This window comes from Astatotilapia calliptera, chromosome 15 (assembly GCF_900246225.1).
Source record: "Astatotilapia calliptera chromosome 15, fAstCal1.2, whole genome shotgun sequence".
Classification (NCBI taxonomy): Eukaryota; Metazoa; Chordata; class Actinopteri; order Cichliformes; family Cichlidae; genus Astatotilapia; species Astatotilapia calliptera.
Window position 1 is genome coordinate 17,321,130 of NC_039316.1, and position 18,546 is coordinate 17,339,675.

General features: G+C 40.3%; 2 protein-coding genes across 3 annotated transcripts; one reads left to right on the forward strand and one right to left on the reverse strand.

Moving 5' to 3' along the window:
• Window positions 1-31: 31 nt before the first annotated feature.
• On the forward strand, window positions 32-6,854 carry selenol (selenoprotein L). Its single transcript, XM_026143406.1, has 9 exons — window positions 32-220; window positions 805-883; window positions 969-1,022; window positions 3,148-3,193; window positions 3,375-3,502; window positions 3,674-3,788; window positions 4,396-4,518; window positions 4,987-5,124; window positions 6,472-6,854. Exons 1-9 carry the CDS (start codon window positions 115-117, stop codon window positions 6,622-6,624), a joined length of 942 nt encoding a protein of 313 aa, XP_025999191.1. The 5' UTR covers window positions 32-114; the 3' UTR covers window positions 6,625-6,854.
• A 66-nt stretch (window positions 6,855-6,920) lies between these two features.
• On the reverse strand, window positions 6,921-11,876 carry clec11a (C-type lectin domain containing 11A). Of its 2 annotated transcripts, XM_026143408.1 has the most exons (5): window positions 11,709-11,876; window positions 10,755-10,869; window positions 10,195-10,302; window positions 9,951-10,034; window positions 6,921-8,541 (listed from the first exon to the last, which is right to left on the reverse strand). In XM_026143408.1, exons 1-5 carry the CDS (start codon window positions 11,811-11,813, stop codon window positions 8,129-8,131), a joined length of 825 nt encoding a protein of 274 aa, XP_025999193.1. In that variant the 5' UTR covers window positions 11,814-11,876; the 3' UTR covers window positions 6,921-8,128. The 2 variants fall into 2 exon arrangements, with proteins under 2 accessions (XP_025999193.1, XP_025999192.1); XM_026143407.1 differs by lacking the exon at window positions 11,709-11,876 and having other exon boundaries at window positions 10,755-11,100.
• Between the last annotated feature and the right edge of the window lie 6,670 nt (window positions 11,877-18,546).

Sequence of the window (18,546 nt, forward strand, 5' to 3'; positions counted from 1 at the left end):
TCAGACCCACGTGATTTTGTCACATGGAAGATGTAGTTTGCATAGCATCGCTGCATTATAGTGCAGGTGACGACAGATTAGTTGTCAGAGTGGCTGTGGGCTGATGTGGTGATCATGGCTGAGGATGTGGCCGTGTCAGAGGAGATCTTAACAGATGGTCTCACTCTGCTGGTGAACATGGGCAAAGTTCTCCTGCAGAACGCCAAGGAGGAGGCAGCAGGTAGGGCTGATCCTAGTCGCAAACCCTGTTGAAAACCTTTCACACTTTAATGTGTGTTGCTACCAGAATATCTAAAAACTTCCTAGAAATGTATGTTTATGCTTTGTTAAAGTTTTGTTCTGCCTCTTTTGTAATTCGGCATATAAAATATGCAAATTATCATTTAACTTTTTTTTTAATGGAAACTTTATTACTGGGTAATAACCCTGTGTGTGTGTTATGGCTGTTTTACAAAGAAGTAAAACCACACACAAAAAAACAAAAACAGAACAATAATTATGTCTATGTTTGTCTGCCGAATTGAAGAAAAGATATTTTTATAATAAGCTGATGCTTTATCTTCGTTGATTAACTGCTTTATAACAGTCCCTAACCTTAAGAGTATAAGAATGCAAGAAATTTGAATGAAGTCTGGGTTTCCTATTGAATATTTTATAACTTGGCTTCTGGAGCCTTGTTACTGGATTAAAGGGGCCTGCTGGCATGAAGGTGGTGTAATGTAATCCCCGTCATGCCTATTGCCAACACAATGACATTGCACAAACAGCTTGACCCTGTAACTGTGGCCCTTTGTTCTCATGCAGACTCTTTGGAGAATTTTGTCCCACATAAAATCACCACTTTATTCGGCCTGATCACAGCTGGAGCTAGATTCTACAGCAGGTAGGATTTGGCCGTAGACGCTTAAAGAAGCACATTTGTCTGTGTCCTTATGAGAAAAATAATAACCGTTCAATCTGTTGAGCAGCATTGAAGTTAAAAAGAAATGTGAAGCGGAGGCTGTTTGGCAGAAGTCTTATCAGTAAGTATGTTTAAATAGCAAGCTGAAATAAAATGCCATTTATATTTTGTGTGGGTGATATAGAATTTTTCTATCCTTATTCCTTCTAGCATTTGAATTCAATGACACCATTATGCCATATTAAATAAATTTAATAAAATGATGTTTATTGAGGCAAACGTATGAGGTAGACCGTGATAATCCCAATACACTGTGGAACAACTGAGAGAAAACACAGATGATGAAACTCTTCTTTTGTCCCACTTGTAACTGAAAACGTTACCAAAAACATCCCCAAATTTTTAAGACTTCTCTTTTTTGTTATTAAGTCAGCTTCTACTTCACAAACCGCAAATGACGAAAGGCTCTTCACAGCTATGGTTGCCAAATAAATCTTTAACAGCATTTAGCCACATACCAAGCTGAAGTTATTGCTTTACTAGTTTACAACATTTACATCATGTAACATTAATCACCTACAAGTGATCTCGAATAAAAACAGCTGGAGAAAAGAATAGCTCTTATTTACTTTAAGATAAATCCATCTGCAGACCCAAGATGTGTCAGTAAGTGTATGTTGCTTCATTTTTGTTAATGCTGAAAAGTCTGGCCCTTTGGGAAACTGCTGTATTCTGCAATCTACAGTCTTGAGCAACCCCTCATGTTTATATTCTGCTGTAACCTCCTAGGACAGGAGTCCCCAATCCCAGTCCACGAGGGCCGGTGTCCCTGCAGGTTTTAGTAAATGGTAAAATTTGTATAGCGCTTTACTAGTCCCTAAGGACCCCAAAGCGCTTTACATATCCAGTCATCCACACACTGGTGATGGCAAGCTACATTGTAGCCACAGCCACCCTGGGGCGCACTGACAGAGGCGAGGCTGCCGGACACTGGCGCCACCGGGCCCTCTGACCACCACCAGTAGGCTACGGGTGAAGTGTCTTGCCCAAGGACACAACGACCGAGACTGTCCAAGCCGGGGCTCGAACCGGCAACCTTCCGATTACAAGGCGAACTCCCAACTCTTGAGCCACGATCGCCCTTTAGATGTGTCCTTGATCCATCACAGCTGATTTAAATGGATAAATTACCTTCTCAACATGTCTTGAAGTTCTTCAGAGGCCTGTTAATGAACTAATCATGTGATTCAGGTGTGTTGATCCAGGGTGAGATCTAAAACCTGCAGGGACACCGGCCCTCGTGGACTGGGATTGGGGACCCTTGTCCCAGGACCTGGCGTCCACATATGTGGACATCACATTTTGGGTTATTTAGACCAAAATTTTGCTCTACAAGGGCCTGATATCCACTTATAAGGACATTACATTGCCACTGTTCTATCGAAATTTTAAACGAATATCCTCATATGTGGCTCTCATTTTTCTTAGAAACAAAAAGTCAGGTAAAAAAAAAAAAATCTGGTAGTTCTTTGTTTTTACATTCATCGGGCCCCAATCAGCCCAAATATCAAAGAGAAATTAAAAATGCATGCCGTGGAAGAGGTCAGGTCTTAGGAGGTTAAAGCAGGCAGACTCTCCTGTAATGTTTTTTCTTTAGACATTTTCTTCTTCATTTTCTCTCATTTTTAGTCCAGTTGTTGCATCTGACCAGTTTCAGAAGTATGTTTAAGCAATTTAACTTTCAATCATAAAAGGGTACATAACAGATGAACCATTGTTGTGTCTACACACAGTAGAGAACTTAGTAAAATAAATAAATAAATAGTGTTTTTAGGCACTTTGTTACATCTTTATAGGAATCTGAAAAATGCCCAAAATAACACAGCTTAAAGAAATTCCAAGAACGCTGCCTAAGAGAATTCAGGCTGTGTGAAGAAAAAAGATGATCATATCACAGATTGACTTTTAAGATAATTAAAATTGTAAAAACTCTGTTTTTGCTCATACATTTGCTTATATTTCAATAGACTGATGCACCCGTTTGACATTTTCCTAGCAAAATATGAAAAAATTAGGATGGATTTAAGACTTTTGCACTGAATTGTAACTCCTTAGAGCATCATGTATAAAACACGCAGTATTAGCTCAGCTGCACTCAGTGCTGTTATGATGCTGACTGATAGATCTTGGATGAACGACAGTGGTGCTGACTGAAGCTCTATCACCAAACTTGTGTGTTTTTCCAGCCATGCAGCAGTGAGAGAGCAGGTGCAGGAGCTTCAGCAGCTGGAGGTGTGTACAAGTGCAACTGTTATTTCTTCTTATTGTTATATTATCCTTATTTATTTATTTTTGAGCTACACAAACTTAAAATTAAGCTTATCTGGTTGAAATGAGTTTAAACTAAACCCATGACCAGTTCCTTTTGAACACTTTAAACTGTCTATTTCTTTGTGTGTGTTTGTGCTTGCAGAAAGAGTGGGACTCTTTCCTGGAGAGCGTGGACAAAGATCTGCAGACAACAGATGTGCAGCTGTCTGGAGGAAAGACGGCCGATAGTCTGAGCCCAGAAACTCTATTCACCGATGGAAGAAGTGGAAGGTAAGTTTGCAAACCCGGCCTGAATGTGGTGCACCAGCAAAAACCAGTTCAGAGCATCAGCTGGTTTGAGGTTATTGTTGTGTTGTTTTTTAACTGACCAACCTGGGAAGACCATGTAGGTTTTTTTGTTCCATGAAACCAGAGATTAGTTGTCTTGTGTTGTATTTAAAGGAGTGTGACTCTCAGTCAGTACCTGGGTCAGGGTCAGAACCTGCTGCTGGTTCTCCTCAGACATTTTGGATGACTGCCGTGACGAGACCACGTGACCGAGCTGACGGCCAATCAGGTCAGCGTACCTTTATTCTTATTCCACTAGAAAAAACCATCGCCATACTGAATGAACTCCAACACTGAAAAACCACAGGCACACAAAAAACAAAAACACACTGTTACTTTTTTATGAAGACAGAATTGGAAATTGAATTACTAATTTAGTCATTTAGTAATCCACAAATTAATTGTTAGGATCAGAACAGAGAAAGCCAAGATTAAGGTTTAAATTCATGAAGGCCAGTTTGTGATGTTAATAGTGGGTTTAAGGTGGGCGACAGTGGGAAGGAAAAACACCCACGACCCAAGTTCGCTCATAATATTTTACGTCTTTTTATTACTGCATCTTTTTTATAAGCACTTAGTTTACAAGGACGAAATCTTTGCTGCAAGCACTGAGATCCCAATGAAGCCACAAACAAATCTTTTCTTAGCAAGACAGCCTATAACGTTGTGCTGAAATACCCCTTTTAACTCTTTGAGGCTTCATTCTGTCTACAAAAGATTCTAAGATGTTTTTCCATAGTGGCTGTCTTCACTTAATCTTGCATCCAAAACTGGTTTAAAACTTTTTAAATGTGTAAACAGTGTTTATCAGTAATTAACATTGTATCATCCCGCAGGCTCTGCTGGAGGCTCGGTCAGTGCGGGTCTTGGTAGTTTCTTTTGGCAGCGTCGAGGGCGCTCAGCTGTGGTTGGAGCAGACTGGATGTACCTTTGACATTCTGCTGGATCCACAGAGAAAGGTTAAGAAATTTTTTCCCCCCCCCGCTCTGATCATCTGATTCAAAAACTGTAACTTCTGCTTTAAAACAAATTCAAATAAAAACAGTCAGTCCGTCTGCACATTTTACTACATTTTATATTTATATTCAGTGCTGGTCGGGAGGTGCATAAACTCTAAATAGGCCACTGTAATTTATAGAAAGTAGATTTGGCTGTGACTCAGTACAAACAAACCGAGGGACCCGGAGGATTTAGCAGCTGTTTGATGATGTGTCATAAAAGCCCAGCGACCTCAGCCTCCAAACCATTTATTCAGAAAAGTCAACCACCAGATGTTAGCTGGAGTCAAGTGGAAATAACCAAATATGAAAACAGAACATTTTCCACATGCCACACAAGCAATCCTCAGTCGCAAAAAATGCGACGCTGATGCATGCTACTGACTGTATAAACCGCATGTGTTCTTAAATGTCTCTTTTCTGGCACAGGTGTACAGAAGTTTTGGCCTTGGCTCATCCTACGCCAAGGTGATGAAGTTTGGCTGCCTGCTACAATACTCAGACTACGTAGTTGCAAACATAGACTTCCCAGATTTCCCCCATCGTCTGCTGGAAGACAGCTACCAGGTAAGAATGCACAAGTCTGTGAAAACCTTTGACGAGACTCTTGTGATGACAAATTGAAGAAATCCTAGAAATCTATCCAAGGATGGATTTACATGCACGAGTATCTCGCATCCTTCTTCTATCCCTTGGATATTAGCAAAATGAAAATCCAAGTTGAGTCCCTGAAGTCCTGTGAGATTAATATTTTTTATCTTGTATGCAGAAGATCAATGTTGAACATTATAATTAACAGTGTGCATAGAAATAAAATGAAAAAATGCCCTAACACCCTCAGATGCACTTAGCCACCTTATATGGAGACAGCTTATGATTAAACTGAACAAAAGCACTGTAGATGTCTCTTTGGTTGAAGTCTATCTAACTGCTTTGGTAGATAAATGTGCTCTTTCCAGCTTCTTCTATTCAAACCTGACCATGATGTAACTGAGGACACTTTACTTTAAAAGTGAAAATTAAAACGAGGACAGAGGTGAGGCGGTGAGAGTGTCAGTTTGTAGAAGTCAGGATATGGATCAGATTCTTTTCTAACAATAACTTTAGAGATAAACATCCAGTGCCATCATTAAGTCCTTCTCTGCTTCAGGTCATTTTCATGTTCTTGGTTTTGTATGTGGCCCTAATTACAGGCTCATGTCTATATCTGTCTGTGTAGCTGCATCAGCCTTTTAGAGAACACGAAACCTCCGTGATCAGGGTTGGGAAGGCAGCGAAAAATCCTGTCTTGCAGAACACCAGAAGAATATTTTCTGTTTCTTAAAGCACTTTTCACAAACTATATGAGAGCAACTACTACTACTTAGTCGTTGGTTATAACCAGAAGCGCTTGGGAGGTCTTTTGGTCAGTTAAATGCATCAGGCGAGACATAAATGCAGGTCATAATTTGCACAGAAAACAATAACATATTTATTGTGTTTTGTCCTTTGGACGAAGAGGGCATGTATAGTATAAACTATAATGTTTAAGCTGAAACAGCCGGGGTTCCTTTAAAGGAAAAAGTAATTTGGGGCTATTTATGGGACTCCACAGGGTTCAGTTTAAAACTGCAATACGTTTTTATACCACTTGGGGGCAGTGACACATTCATATTGTCCTTTTAATTCAACTTTACTGATTAAACAGTTATTTATTTATATAGGCGGTATGTTATGGAGCAACATGTTCATTATTTTTACATTATTGCTACTTTAAATCCCCGGGTGACTCTTTTGTTTTAGAAAATTAATTTTAAATACTCCATAACAGACAGGACTACCACATCCACCGTAAAAAGTCAGACTGACCTTCAAATTTTACAGATTTAACTTCAGGAGTGGTGATAATTGAATAATGTGTGTTTGTCTTTTCAGCTAGGAGGTGACTTTTTGCTGGACAGTGCAGGGAAGGTACTTCTCTCTCATCCATCGAAAAACCCTCTGGACAGGCCGACCGTGGAAGACGTTTTGCAGTCCGTGGACTCTGCAGGACAGTCCACTAACTCTGCTCACAAGCAGAAGCTGTGAAATTCATTCAAACACAGCCTCAGGGGTTCAAGTCGCTAAACGCATCGCTGACTCCTCACGGCAAGCGCAGCTCTTTGGCTCGCGTTCATGACGTCACACCTTACACTCATGACATCATGAAGGGGTGCGACTGATGTTCCAGCGCGAGGCAGAGACATCTGCTCTTCTGTGTTGCGTCAGCATGGCGATGCAGCATTGCAAATAAAGTAGTGGATTTGATTAAAACAGAATTTGACAATATATTTGTATTATTTAAATTTAACAAAGACTGAAGATTTGTTTCAGGAATTTTACCTTTTAAAGGTGCATTTAACAGGTTTGGATTTTAGTGACCTCAAGTGACAGTGAACGGTAACACAGTTTGAATTACATCATTACCCACAAATCACACAGTGATATGAGACTACTGCAAAAACTTTTTTATTACATATTACCTATGATCCATGAGTAGTTTGATGATAAAATCACTACCCAGATAAGGCTGAGCACTAAAAATATGATGAAAAAATATACTGACATATTAATTTATGGTCAAGTATGTGCCCTTGCTTTATATTTTAAAAATGTGACATTTATATACAAAGTTTCTGTGAGAATTTAAGCAAAATTTAACAAGAACTATGACTTATTTTGTAGCATAAAAAAGGAATTTACCTCTATATTTCTAAACAGTTGTGATATTGCAAAGGTTTTGTCTTGGTATGAAAATGAAAACTCATTTTAGTCCACTGATTTAGTAGTACTATTTTAAAAAAAAATGAAAAGTACCACTCCTTACGAGTGAAGCAAATCTCCCTTTTACCTGTTGAACATGTTGAACAAACTATAATCAAACCATAATAGTAAAGTTTTTAAAAAAAACATCCAGGCTTTTATCTACACTAGTTTTCTCTTTTGTCTTTATGCATGGACTCTGGTTCAGGATACATTTGCACACAGTGATGTGTCATTTTAAGGAAGTAAAAGAGGGTTCAGGGTGGGATTGCAATAACAGAAGTCACACCCAGCACTAGACTTTGTTAAAACATCTTCAGCATGAAACATAGAAATGCTGCTTAATTCCACTTTAGCCAGAGTACACACTGATTCATCCCTTCAAGTTCAGTATGTGCTGATCCTGAGAGAAAAAAATAACTCCAGCGTTCCATTTTTCTCTTTTTTGGAAACTTGACAAATACTTAGAATCCCATGAATGAAATCACAGCAGAGTCCAGACTGGCTTTAACTCATATTACTGCTGCTGCATGAATAATGTAATATTCATAAGTCTGATAAAGCCTTATTCAATCAGTACACATCTTGTATAGAAATAAAGGATTTCTGAGACATCGCTGTAAAACACTTTAAATACTATAAAGTATTTCCATTCAGCAAGAATCTACTTAAACAAAGCTACAAAGTTTTAAATGAAAATAAATTATTAGAAAATTGAAATGGGCTTTGTTTTCTAATGATCTGCTGGTGTTTAATGTCATAAAGAGAGGCTGTTTGGAAAAGGTTCCTTTTAAAGAGCCACCCTGTCATCAAATTCGCACATATAGTTCATGGTTCGATCGCAGTAGTGGTCCCACCAGTCGCCATCATCTGACGACATCGCCACGCAGTTCTCTCGCCTCCCTCCATCTGGCTGGCTGGACAGGAAGTGCTTACGCCACTGGAAGTACGTGACCCGAGTTCCATCGTCAAAGAGGTACAAGCCCTCAGAGCGGAGGTCGTTGACTCCCAGCCAGACCGGCCAGTTTCCAGGGTGGAAGAAGTTCTTTACGTAGTCAGCCAGGGCCTCTTGCTCCTTTCGATCACGGGGCATTGCCATGCGTCCTCCACGTTCTATGCACTTCCTGGATGCTCCGGCATAATCTTCCAGGCTGTTGTACACCAGGTAACACTTGTATCCAATCCGTTGTCCCTTCTCGCAACCTTTGAAGCAGAGAAAAAACAAGACTGGTGCATTTTCAGACATTTACCACAAGTTTCTGAATTGGCCACTTGAAGCGGACTCTAATAGAAATAAACATGTAACATGCATGGTTTTGGTCTCTATGGCTAATCTTCCCCTTCATTGTAACTGCATGGAAGACCGAGTTTATTTATTTATTAATTTTTTTAAATTGTGGTATATCTTGAACTTATGGACTATTAGGTGCATGGCTGCTTTGAGTGGTTGTGAGTAAATAAACTAAACCTCTTGGCTGTTTGTGGAACTTTTTAGAGCATTTTTAAAACAGCTATCCACAATCTAAAGATGCAGCTTGCTAACATTAGCTGCTAATGTAGCATGCTATCGTGTTGTCAAAATATGACCACTTCTGGTTGAGGAAACAAAACAGGAAAAAAAAAACACATACAAAAACATGCTTTCTTTTGAAAGCAGTCGAACAATTTGTTATCCTTTCATAACCTTAATAAGTCATTGTTGAAAACATGTTAGCCGGGAGAAATTAGCATGGCTCTGTTATCTCCATTTTTAGCTGAATTTTGGTCTCTACCGTCTCTTAAGGGAATCTGTGTTTGCTGAATTTTTCAGCTTTATGCAAATGTTTTTGTATGCTGGTTAGTCTGAACAGGGAGCATATGTGGGTTTATTTTCCAATGAAAATGGTTACCATGCAACCAGAAGAGTGAATCAAAATAGATTCATAGCCTGAATAAAAACATGCTAAAACAAGCCAGAGGAGTGCGGGAAAAAGTGGTGAGTGTTCTCTCTTTGAAATGCTGGTTTTGATTTCAGGCTTGAGAACTGATTGATCTTCCTCTTTTGTTTTTTGTTTTTTTTAAGAGGATCAAGTCCCAAAACCAAACCAAACCAATGTCACGCCTCTTGTTATTACAGCTACTTGGTTGATGCCTGGAGTGCTGAGCCATCAGCACGATTTTTAGTTTAAAGGCACGAGTGCACCTCACGTACCCTTTAATTTTGCTCAGAGTTGACAGAAATGCTGTAAAATTTCAACACACCTTGTTGATACAAACATAGGCGTATTTGCATATTACTGAACAGTTGATATGTTAGTTCCTGCATGTTGCATCACGTGTCCATGTTGCCATTCAACCTTCCCTTTCTTTGCACATATCCACTGTCCTTCTCTGGCCTTCAGATTTTATTACCCCTGTTAATTAGTATTTATCCTCCAATGAAATTTTTAGGTGTATTTTATATATGCTTTTCTCACTATTTTCTCATTACTGATAGTTTAACAAATAATTTAACGCTACAAAACATAAAATAGAAATTTATATTTATACAATATTTAGTCTGCTATTTTAAAATGCCACAGTGCAGGATGGGATGCTTGAAGTAGATCTAAGGAAAAATGATACACATGTACCTTCGAGTCTTCCGATCTCCTTGCGGTTGTCCTTGCTGTGTTGGTAGACCTCCTGGATGCTGTCCTCCAGCTCACCGACTTTAGCTGCCATTTGAGTGATGAGGAGCAAGAGAAAGACGGGAACATAAAAGTAGGTACAGCGAAAGGCTTTGTTCCCATTAGATCTAAATTGAAAATAAAAGCTCCCGTGGTACAGCATTAATACCCCTACTCTCAGTTTCATCAACACCATCACCAGTCTTACCATCCATCCTGGAGAGACGATCCATCAACTGGCTGACTTTAACATCCAGAGTGTAGTGACCGACATTCAGCTTGTGGATGGCTAGGTCCATACTGGCCAGTCTGGATACTGTGGGCCAGAGTAGATTGGAAGTGAGAGCACAGTATGATATATATATATATTTTTTAAAGAGAACACACAAAGGAAGGCTACCGGCATACAGATATGTGACTTTCCAAAATCTGGACACTTCTTACTCCAGAAACAAAACAGAAAAGCCCTTAATTAGCCTGTCAAGAATGTCCAATGATACGGCCATCAGTCTGTGGATGCACTCTACCAACCAACGTTGGTAGCATAACTTATCTCTGTACTCTTTTTATTTTCTATTTTCTATTTGGGTTCCCCACCCACCCCTATAGTTTCTTTTCTTTTTATCTCTTTTTTCTCTCTGTCAACTCTTGAGGGAGATACCTCGCTGAGATGAGGCTTAAAGTTATCATGATGGTGAGTGACATCACAGATTTCTGACTCGTATGACCAAAACCAACACAAATTTCAACATTTCTAAAATAACGTACAGACATAGTTGTATGAGTTCTCAAAGTCCGATACTGGGCTGGTTGGCTCTGCTTCAGGTTCTGGTAGAATATCGGGAACATCGCCTCTTGTCCTCTTCACCTCTGGTTCATACGCCTGATGGAACACACACACACATAAAACTCCCAATCCATCATATGTAAGTGTGTTTAGTGTCTTGGCTTTAGTGGTTAAAGTAAAACAAAACCCAACTTCCATTTCTTCCCAAAACAAACTTATTAGGGTTGTATCCAAATTCCAGTTTAGACACATCTGGAGCTGTTTTACATTCATATTTTCCTTATCGCAGAAAGCAGAAGCATTCAATATCAAGTCAGGCCAAGAATTTTACTCCTATTACACTTATAGAACACAGAGGAGCTCAACCAAGTTTATCACTTTATATTTAGATTTAAGAGCTCAGTGGATAAAAATGTTACCATTTAAAAGTTGAATATCTTAGCTGGAAAGCACATGGTGTAGACTTTGATCGACAACAGCAATATATTTACAAGTATCAGCACGTTCCTTCAGTGGCTTATGGCATGGTGGAGGGAGAGGGGTGCTTTATTTTGAAGTCAAACACACATGCAGACAAGTCCAATGAAAGAAAAACCTGTCGGGTTGATCTGCTTCTCTGGGTGTGTCATCATCAGTTCTTCACATGTCCTTTCCATTACATCATAACTTATAGTAGATAAATCAACACAGATTACATCATGTTTTCCACTTTATTCTTACATAAAGATAAAGAAAGAACAACAAAATCTGCCTTAGTGTGTCTTAATTGCCTCATTCACTGAAACACTCACAGTCACTCATATACATTTACTACATATGAAAGGGATCAGAGTCTCAACCTAACAAACAGGCATGGCAGATCACAGTTAAGAAAATGCACGACAGTGAGAGCAGCCTCTAATAGAAAGAGCACATACAGCATATGAAGTCCTGACCTGTGCTGGTGCAGCGCTGCCTGTCCCCATAGGAACACACACTCCCAGAGAACATAAACACAGCAGAGCGAGCGAGGTGGCAGCCGGTCCCATTTTCTGCTTCATAGTAACTCTGCTTTTCCTTCAGCAGCAAAAACTCCCTCTGTACCTCCTAGTCTCTCTGTCTCTCTCCTTCCACTGTCTGGGTTTCTCTCTCTCTCTCCTTCACTCCTCTCCTACAGTAGGAAGCCAGTAGGAATCTCCCTTTAGATGTGTGAATGGGAGCTGGTGTACAGCCCTCTTTAAAAAAAAAAAGGGGGGGGGGGGATCACAGGTATCAAACAGGAAAGTCAAAATAAAGCCCCTGTTGCCTGCCTGCTGCCCGCTCTTCTGTCCTCCTTCAGAACAAGAACTCCTTTCAAACAAAGGAAAGCTCTTTGTTTTTCCTACTACCTCCCATTTCCACTCTTTGTGTGCACACTGTGGAGTTACAGGTCTCTGTCCGGTGGAAAACATGTACAGTATGTCTAAAACGTAAACAGTTCACGAACCGTGAAAAACAGCTTTGTTACCAGCTTTGCATTAATGTATTTGAGGATTTACCAGGGCTTTTATAACATACTCAAACTAACAACAAATATATGGGATCATCCAAAGTTTATGATTGAATTAGGTTAAAATAAAAGCTTCATTCTTCCTGTCTTTTCAGTAACTGCTTTTTTCCAATTTTCCTGTCCTTGAGTTAGTGTGCAAGAAATGTTTGATTGGCCAGCAAAAAAATGGGCATTTTATTTCAGTCCTTGAAAGTGTAAATAAAAACAGAATGCAATCATTTGAAAACCAAATTTTTTAAACCTACAAACACAAATAACACATTTGTGAAATGAAAGTTAGGATGGGGATGAAAGAACACTGTAAAACCAAACATCTGGTGGATTATCTGACATATAAAAAGAGAGATGGGAGTTGGGCAGAAACCGAAACTGAATGTTTATGATGTTCAGGCTCTCGTGCAAAGCTGCATCAAAACCAGAAATGATTCTGGAGTAGAAATCTTTGGCACGGGAACATTTCTGAAAACCACTTGTCTTTGGACTGAAGATGAGGCGCACAGTTTGAAATCGAGCATTTGTGATGCTGTCGGCATGCTCGTGGCACGGGAGATCTGCATCTGTTCAGAAGTTCCATTAATGCAGAAAATGAAATATGCAGGTTTGCAAGCAACATGATCGTTAGCTTTCAGGAAAGATCATGAAAACTGTTATGTCTGCTGTCCAAACTTGTCACGCACTGAAAGCATTTGGAGGATAAAGAAACACAAATAGAGCCCCAAAACTGTTGAGTGACTGAAATTCCATATTAATGGAAGAAACTGGTTGCAGACTATACTAATAATTGAGCTACCAACTACCCAAATGCTGCATTTCTATCCTTGAGATGCTCTTCTAGGACTTTACTGCAGCCACCTTCAGCTGCTGCTCATTTGTGGGTCTTTCTGTATTTCGCAACTGAACTGTGCTTTATGGGGTTGAGATCAGGTGACTTGACTCGGTAATTGATGAATACCCCTTTTCTTTGACTTAAACTCTTGGGTTGCTTTTGCAAGATGCTTTTGGTCAGTTTTGCAGCATTTTTTTAATCAGAGCAGCGTATCGGCTCAAACACTTATAGTCCCAGCTGCTTCTATCAGCGGCTCTGTGATAGGCTGGCAACTTGCCCTGTGTGTACCTCAGGTTTTCCCATATGACAGCTGGGATAACCTCCAAGGCCCCCCTGCAACCCTGAACTGGATGGACGGACGGATGGACGGACGGATGGACAGACGAACTTCAAGCAGTCACCTACAAACACTAGTGATCCGGTTCCACTGGCAGTCATGTTTGAACATGACATAACGCCGCCTCCACCATATTTGACAGATAATGCGGTATGCTTCAGATCCTGACCTGTTGCTTTTCTGTTATCATTCTGGTACAACTTTTTCTTCGTTTCATTGATCCAAAGACATTTTCCACACCTGTGCAGCCTCTGTTAGATGTTTTCTGACAAAGTTTAACCTGGCCTTCTTGTTTTATCGACAGATTACACCTTGTTGTAAATTTGTATTTTTATTCTCGAAGGCATCCCTTGATTGTAGACTTGGACAATAATATTCTGAGCTCATCCAAAAGTGTTCCTGACTTTGTTAGATAATGTGAAGGGAATTTCTTGACTAAGCAAAGAATTCTTTAATTGTCTTCCATGGTCTTTCAGGCCTTTTGTTGTTGCTGAGCTGGCCACTGCATTCCTTCTTTTTAAGGACGTATCAGACTGTTGATTAGGCCACTCCTAAAGTTCCTGCTATGCCCTCATTGGGTTTATTTGGGTTTGTGAGCCTAATGATGGCCTCCTTCACTTACTTCAACATCTCTTTGGACCTCAAATGCAGTGGTCCACTGGAAAGCCACCACATGCTAGATCAGCACTTGGAATAAACTTCAGATCTTTTATCTCCTTAATTTTTTCAATTAAAAATAATGAGAGAACAGACATCACCTCACAGTCGACTGCCAATTAATTTTGAGCTTCTGAAAATAGGGGACTATGCATAAAAATAGTTGCAACTATTAAACAGCTAATGGAAGATTTTTGCCAAACATCTTGAATTAAAGCTGAAAATATTACATAACGTCTCGAGTGCTTGATTTGAGACCTGTTTTCATGATTTAGTGATATTATGGTATCACATTTAAAATTCTTATGGACTTAACTATTTTTAGCTAAGGGTTTTACAGTTTGCAAGTCATACTATATACAGTGGGGCAAAAAAGTATTTAGTCAGCCACCGATTGTGCAAGTTCCCCCACTTAAAATGATGACAGAGGTCAGTAATTTGCACCAGAGGTACACTTCAACTGTGAGAGACAGAATGTGAAAAACAAATCCATGAATCCACATGGTAGGATTTGTAAAGAATTTATTCGTAAATTAGGGTGGAAAATAAGTATTTGGTCACCTCAAACATGGAAAATCTCTGGCTCTCACAGACCTGTAACGTCTTCTGTAAGAAGCTTTTCTGTCCCCCACTCGTTACCTGTATGAATGGCACCTGTTTGAACTCATCATCTGTATAAAAGACACCTGTCCACAGCCTCAAACAGTCAGACTCCAAACTCCGCCATGGCCAAGACCAAAGAGCTTTCGAAGGACACCAGGAAAAGTATTGTAGACCTGCACCAGACTGGGAAGAGTGAATCTACAATAGGCAAGCAGCTTGGTGTGAAAAAATCAACTGTGGGAGCAATCATCAGAAAATGGAAGACATACAAGACCACTGATAATCTCCCTCGATCTGGGGCTCCACGCAAGATCTCATCCCGTGGGGTCAAAATGATCATGAGAACGGTGAGCAAAGATCCCAGAACCACACGGGGGGACCTGGTGAATGACCTGCAGAGAGCTGGGACCAAAGTAACAAAGGTCACCATCAGTAACACACTACAACGGCAGGGAATCAAATCCCGCAGTGCCAGACGTGTTCCGCTGCTGAAGCCAGTGCATGTCCAGGCCCGTCTGAAGTTTGCCAGAGAGCACATGGATGATACAGCAGAGGATTGGGAGAATGTCATGTGGTCAGATGAAACCAAAGTAGAACTTTTTGGTATAAACTCAACTCGTCGTGTTTGGAGGAAGAAGAATACTGAGTTGCATCCCAAGAACACCATACCTACTGTGAAGCATGGGGGTGGAAACATCATGCTATGGGGCTGTTTTTCTGCCAAGGGGACAGGACGACTGATCCGTGTTAAGGACAGAATGAATGGGGCCATGTATCGTGAGATTTTGAGCCAAAACCTCCTTCCATCAGTGAGAACTTTGAAGATGAAACGAGGCTGGGTCTTCCAACATGACAATGATCCAAAACACACCGCCCGGGCAACAAAGGAGTGGCTCCGTAAGAAGCATTTGAAAGTCCTGGAGTGGCCTAGCCAGTCTCCAGACCTCAACCCCATAGAAAATCTGTGGCGGGAGTTGAAAGTCTGTGTTGCTCAGCGACAGCCCCAAAACATCACTGATCTCGAGAAGATCTGCATGGAGGAATGGGCCAAAATACCAGCTACTGTGTGTGCAAACCTGGTAAAGACCTATAGTAAACGTTTGACCTCTGTTATTGCCAACAAAGGTTATGTTACAAAGTATTGAGTTGTATTTTTGTTATTGACCAAATACTTATTTTCCACCCTGATTTACGAATAAATTCTTTACAAATCCTACCATGTGGATTCATGGATTTTTTTTTTTTTTCACATTCTGTCTCTCACAGTTGAAGTGTACCTCTGGTGCAAATTACTGACCTCTGTCATCATTTTAGGTGGGGGAACTTGCACAATCGGTGGCTGACTAAATACTTTTTTGCCCCACTGTATCATATCTACACAAACAGTCCTTTTATGAATTTGGCTGAATGTGTATAATATAAAAGTTGGACAGTTTTCTAGTATAATTAAATACATTGGTGGTAATAGAAATATAATTTTGTGAATTTGTTTAGGAAATTGTGACATAATGACGAACCTGCCACTGAAGAGAAACCTTATGTAAGTGGCCATGTGTGCGTATGTGTGTGTCCATATGTGTTTGGGCCTGCAGCAGGAGGTATGCCAGTTAAAATGCCACAAGAATCCAGCAGAATTTCCAGGGAAGCGAATGAGGAAAGGCTCTGCGATGTGGAGACTGGGTGGAGCTCAGACGGGGACTGTGAGGGACAGTCGGGTCTGAGTCGGCAGGACAGCTGCACATGCACAGCTGTTTCAGTAACACAACTGATTCCAGACATGTTTCCAGACCTCAGTTTTGAGTGGAGCAATGGTCTGGAAAAATAAATGAGAGCAAGAAAATCCTTGCTTTGACCTCATGGTTCCTTATCGCTGGTTTATAGAAACATTGAATAAAACACAATGTATTCAAATGCATCATTAGAAAAATGTCTTCCTTTTTGCCTCATGGAAGATTTTGAAGCACACACTTGGGCTTGAGGAAATTGTCACTAAAAAGTTTTTACTATATTCTCAAAGGCCAAACAAAAATACCAAAATAATTCTCTGTACTAACAGTTCTGCAGAATAGGACTGAAATGCAAACATTGCTCACTTATCATGGAGTATATCAGCAGTAAAATATCTGGATGACTCAGTCAAATTTCCACCTAACCCTGTCATGTTTGACCTGGGAGGGAAAAAACATCAGTCAGGAACAACACTAACAGTTACTAGATTATTTCTTTTGGCTCATAAGACATAAGGTAACAAACTTTACACAACAAGAGTCCTGTTTCTGTTTTCGTTGTAACTTTAATACCATTCAATGATTTTCATTCACCCAGATTTTTGATGAAAAAATACATCTTCACCCAAACATTTCCTGAACACAAAGCAGCCATTCAGGGTCTGGAAGCACTGGGTGGTGCTTCAGTGAGGCAGCCGGACTGGACAGAGGTGCCTCAGTCCAGAGTGTCCACAAGCACTCATAATACATAATGTGATAAATGAGCAATATAAGATAGTTATGAGTCAACTCTGACCATTTAATATTAATTAGTTCTTCAGTCATTCATTGTAGTCTAATTATAGATAACATAAAAGTGCAGATTGAAATCTGCTAACCAGTCTGAGGGAGTAGCCGACTACTGCTGATACAGCTTTTTTATGACTGCACAGGGAGCTGTGCAAAGACTGAAAGTGCCTCAAGTGATTTCACCTGACTCAGTGGGACTGAATGTTCCCCAGTTTTGCTCAACTCTGCTAGATGCCGAGCGGCATTCTGGGTAATTCTGGTGCCAAATTTTGACTAGGAGGATGAAGCAAAAGCAAAATATCTCTGGCTCTGCACATGTGGTAGAGAGTGTTATCTACCATTTGGAAGATTGGTGGTTTGATCCCAGACTTCTCCTGTTTAGAGTCACCAATCAATCAAACATGCCTGGCTTTGGATCATGGGAGAAATTTCTGAGTTCTGAGACAGAACCCACACAGGCACATCGGCAACATGCAGACTCCACAAAAAGGTTCCAGCCGACTGGTGGATTCAAACCACCAGTTTGTTGTGGTTTGGCCTGACAGTTCAAAGTTTCAGATACTATTTTTGGATAGTAGTATATTTCAGATACTATTCAACAACTGAGGTGGTTCAGGCATCTCACTAGGATGCCTCCTGGAAGCCTCCAAGGCAAGATGTTTTGGACATGTCCTACCAGTAAGCAGACCCAGGACTTGCTGGAGAGATCATATCTCTCAGCTGAGAGGAGAGGTGGCTGGAGTGAGGGAAATCTGGGCCTCTGTGTTCATATGGCTATTATTTTATTTATTTACTTTTTGGTCTGTCCTGTCTGGCACTGTTAGCAATCAGAATTATTGCCTAAAAGCCAAGAAAAATGCCCAACAGATTTATTTTCCCAAGTAGATTGTACAGCTTTTGCTATACTGGTCCACTTGATTGTCATATTTTATTCTACCTTTATTATTAACATTATTATTATTTATTTATTTATTTATTTCATGAGTTATTGCAGTCAGAATGGACAGGACCGGAGGACAGGAAAGAGAACGAAAGGTTGGGAAGATTGTGAAGGTTGTGGGGGGAAATAGAGGAGAAGAGGAATATAGAGAGCAAAGACTGAAAATCTGCTTGATCACCTGCTGAGAGAGAGAGAGAAAAACAACACAACTTCACAAGTTCACAAAAATGGACAACAGTTGCAGACAGTAGATGCCCTTTGTGCAGCCGTCTTCACCAGTTGGTGAAATGTTTCCACTCACCTTATGGAAATGCTCGCATCAGCAGTAACAGTGGAGCTACTTGTTACTGAGTTCATGTTCAGAAC